At 46.6% G+C, this 2500-nt stretch overlaps 1 protein-coding gene across 1 annotated transcript in view; it reads left to right on the forward strand.

Moving 5' to 3' along the window:
• Window positions 1-2500, forward strand: part of tcirg1b (T cell immune regulator 1, ATPase H+ transporting V0 subunit a3b) — a 53538-nt gene that overhangs the window by 40768 nt on the left and 10270 nt on the right. Inside the window, exons 14-16 of the mRNA XM_061930668.1 lie at window positions 16-106; window positions 177-295; window positions 359-572. Coding sequence (XP_061786652.1) covers window positions 16-106; window positions 177-295; window positions 359-572 — 424 coding nt within the window. The remainder of the gene's footprint in view (window positions 1-15; window positions 107-176; window positions 296-358; window positions 573-2500) is intronic.

The following is a 2500-nucleotide window of genomic DNA, read 5'->3' on the forward strand; positions in this document are numbered from 1 at the left end:
TTGTGTTCTCTCTAGCTCTTCCGTCCTGGCGGGGAGTCAGTACTTGGCCATGAATCCTGTGGTGCCTGGCGTCTTCACCAGCCCTTATCCGTTCGGGATTGATCCAGTAGGACTCCCAATGATCTCCACATTCATCTCCTTTCCTTTCCTACAAGACTTACGTGGCTTTCTTTCAGATTTGGGGTTTAGCCAACAACAAACTGACCTTCCTCAACTCGTACAAGATGAAGATGTCCGTCATCATAGGCGTCATCCACATGACTTTTGGAGTCAGCTTGTCCTTCTTCAACTACGTGTAAGTGACCAAGCCGCTGTGTCTTTCCATGCTGAGACTGGAGCTTGTGTTTGTCCGCCGCAGGCACTTTGGGAAGCTGAGCAGCGTGTTCCTGGTGCTGATCCCAGAGCTGTTTTTCATGCTGTGTTTGTTCGGGTACCTGGTGTTTATGGTGGTGTTCAAGTGGATCGCCTACACTTCAGACCAGTCCCAAGTGGCCCCAAGTATACTCATCCATTTTATAGACATGTTCCTCTTCACGGAAAACCCAGACAACCATCCTCTCTACACGGGACAGGTGTGTGCTCCATCTAGTCACCGCTCATAAAATATACAGTACAGGCCAAAAGTTTGGACACACCTTCTCAAGTGATGGTCCCAACCCCATTGTAGCGGCGTACAGCTGTCTCGTCAGCTGATGCGCGAGCTTTCAACCGCGGCGGCTTGGCAACCAGCCATACCCCACTTAATAAAATGGTATTTTATCCTAGAGCACATCCGCACCCCTATTCACCGAGGCAGGCCCAGGTTAAGGTGTATATAATCCGCCATTAGTTCGGTCAGTCGGCTTATATGATCACAGCCCATCTATTTACGTTCACGTGCAGGTATAGCGCAGCGCACTCCCGTCTCATATGCTGGTGCGCCAGCCCGGTAATTAGTCAGCTTTGTCAAAAGACGCCACCGCAGTGCAGAGTGGAACAAAGTTTATTTCCTTACAGAGGACCCAGAGTTGTGCCAAAAGTGTACCAAAACCAAAAGCTGAACGGACAGCCGGTAAGATTGCGCACTATACGTGTGTGTATGTGTGTGTGTGTGTATGTGCATATATATATATATGTGCATATATATATACAGGTAAAAACCAGTAAATTAGAATATTTTGAAAAACTTGATTTATTTCAGTAATTGCATTCAAAAGGTGTAACTTGTACATTATATTTATTCATTGCACACAGACTGATGCATTCAAATGTTTATTTCATTTAATTTTGATGATTTGAAGTGGCAACAAATGAAAATCCAAAATTCCGCGTGTCACAAAGTTAGAATATTACTTAAGGCTAATACAAAAAAGGGATTTTTAGAAATGTTGGCCAACTGAAAAGTATGAAAATGAAAAATATGAGCATGTACAATACTCAATACTTGGTTGGAGCTCCTTTTGCCTCAATTACTGCGTTAATGCGGCGTGGCATGGAGTCGATGAGTTTCTGGCACTGCTCAGGTGTTATGAGAGCCCAGGTTGCTCTGATAGTGGCCTTCAACTCTTCTGCGTTTTTGGGTCTGGCATTCTGCATCTTCCTTTTCACAATACCCCACAGATTTTCTATGGGGCTAAGGTCAGGGGAGTTGGCGGGCCAATTTAGAACAGAAATACCATGGTCCGTAAACCAGGCACGGGTAGATTTTGCGCTGTGTGCAGGCGCCAAGTCCTGTTGGAACTTGAAATCTCCATCTCCATAGAGCAGGTCAGCAGCAGGAAGCATGAAGTGCTCTAAAACTTGCTGGTAGACGGCTGCGTTGACCCTGGATCTCAGGAAACAGAGTGGACCGACACCAGCAGATGACATGGCACCCCAAACCATCACCCAACCATGCAAATTTTGCATTTCCTTTGGAAATCGAGGTCCCAGAGTCTGGAGGAAGACAGGAGAGGCACAGGATCCACGTTGCCTGAAGTCTAGTGTAAAGTTTCCACCATCAGTGATGGTTTGGGGTGCCATGTCATCTGCTGGTGTCGGTCCACTCTGTTTCCTGAGATCCAGGGTCAACGCAGCCGTCTACCAGCAAGTTTTAGAGCACTTCATGCTTCCTGCTGCTGACCTGCTCTATGGAGATGGAGATTTCAAGTTCCAACAGGACTTGGCGCCTGCACACAGCGCAAAATCTACCCGTGCCTGGTTTACGGACCATGGTATTTCTGTTCTAAATTGGCCCGCCAACTCCCCTGACCTTAGCCCCATAGAAAATCTGTGGGGTATTGTGAAAAGGAAGATGCAGAATGCCAGACCCAAAAACGCAGAAGAGTTGAAGGCCACTATCAGAGCAACCTGGGCTCTCATAACACCTGAGCAGTGCCAGAAACTCATCGACTCCATGCCACGCCGCATTAACGCAGTAATTGAGGCAAAAGGAGCTCCAACCAAGTATTGAGTATTGTACATGCTCATATTTTTCATTTTCATACTTTTCAGTTGGCCAACATTTCTAAAAATCCCTTTT

The sequence above is a fragment of the Nerophis lumbriciformis genome, linkage group LG36, assembly GCF_033978685.3.
Source record: "Nerophis lumbriciformis linkage group LG36, RoL_Nlum_v2.1, whole genome shotgun sequence".
NCBI lineage: Eukaryota > Metazoa > Chordata > Actinopteri > Syngnathiformes > Syngnathidae > Nerophis > Nerophis lumbriciformis.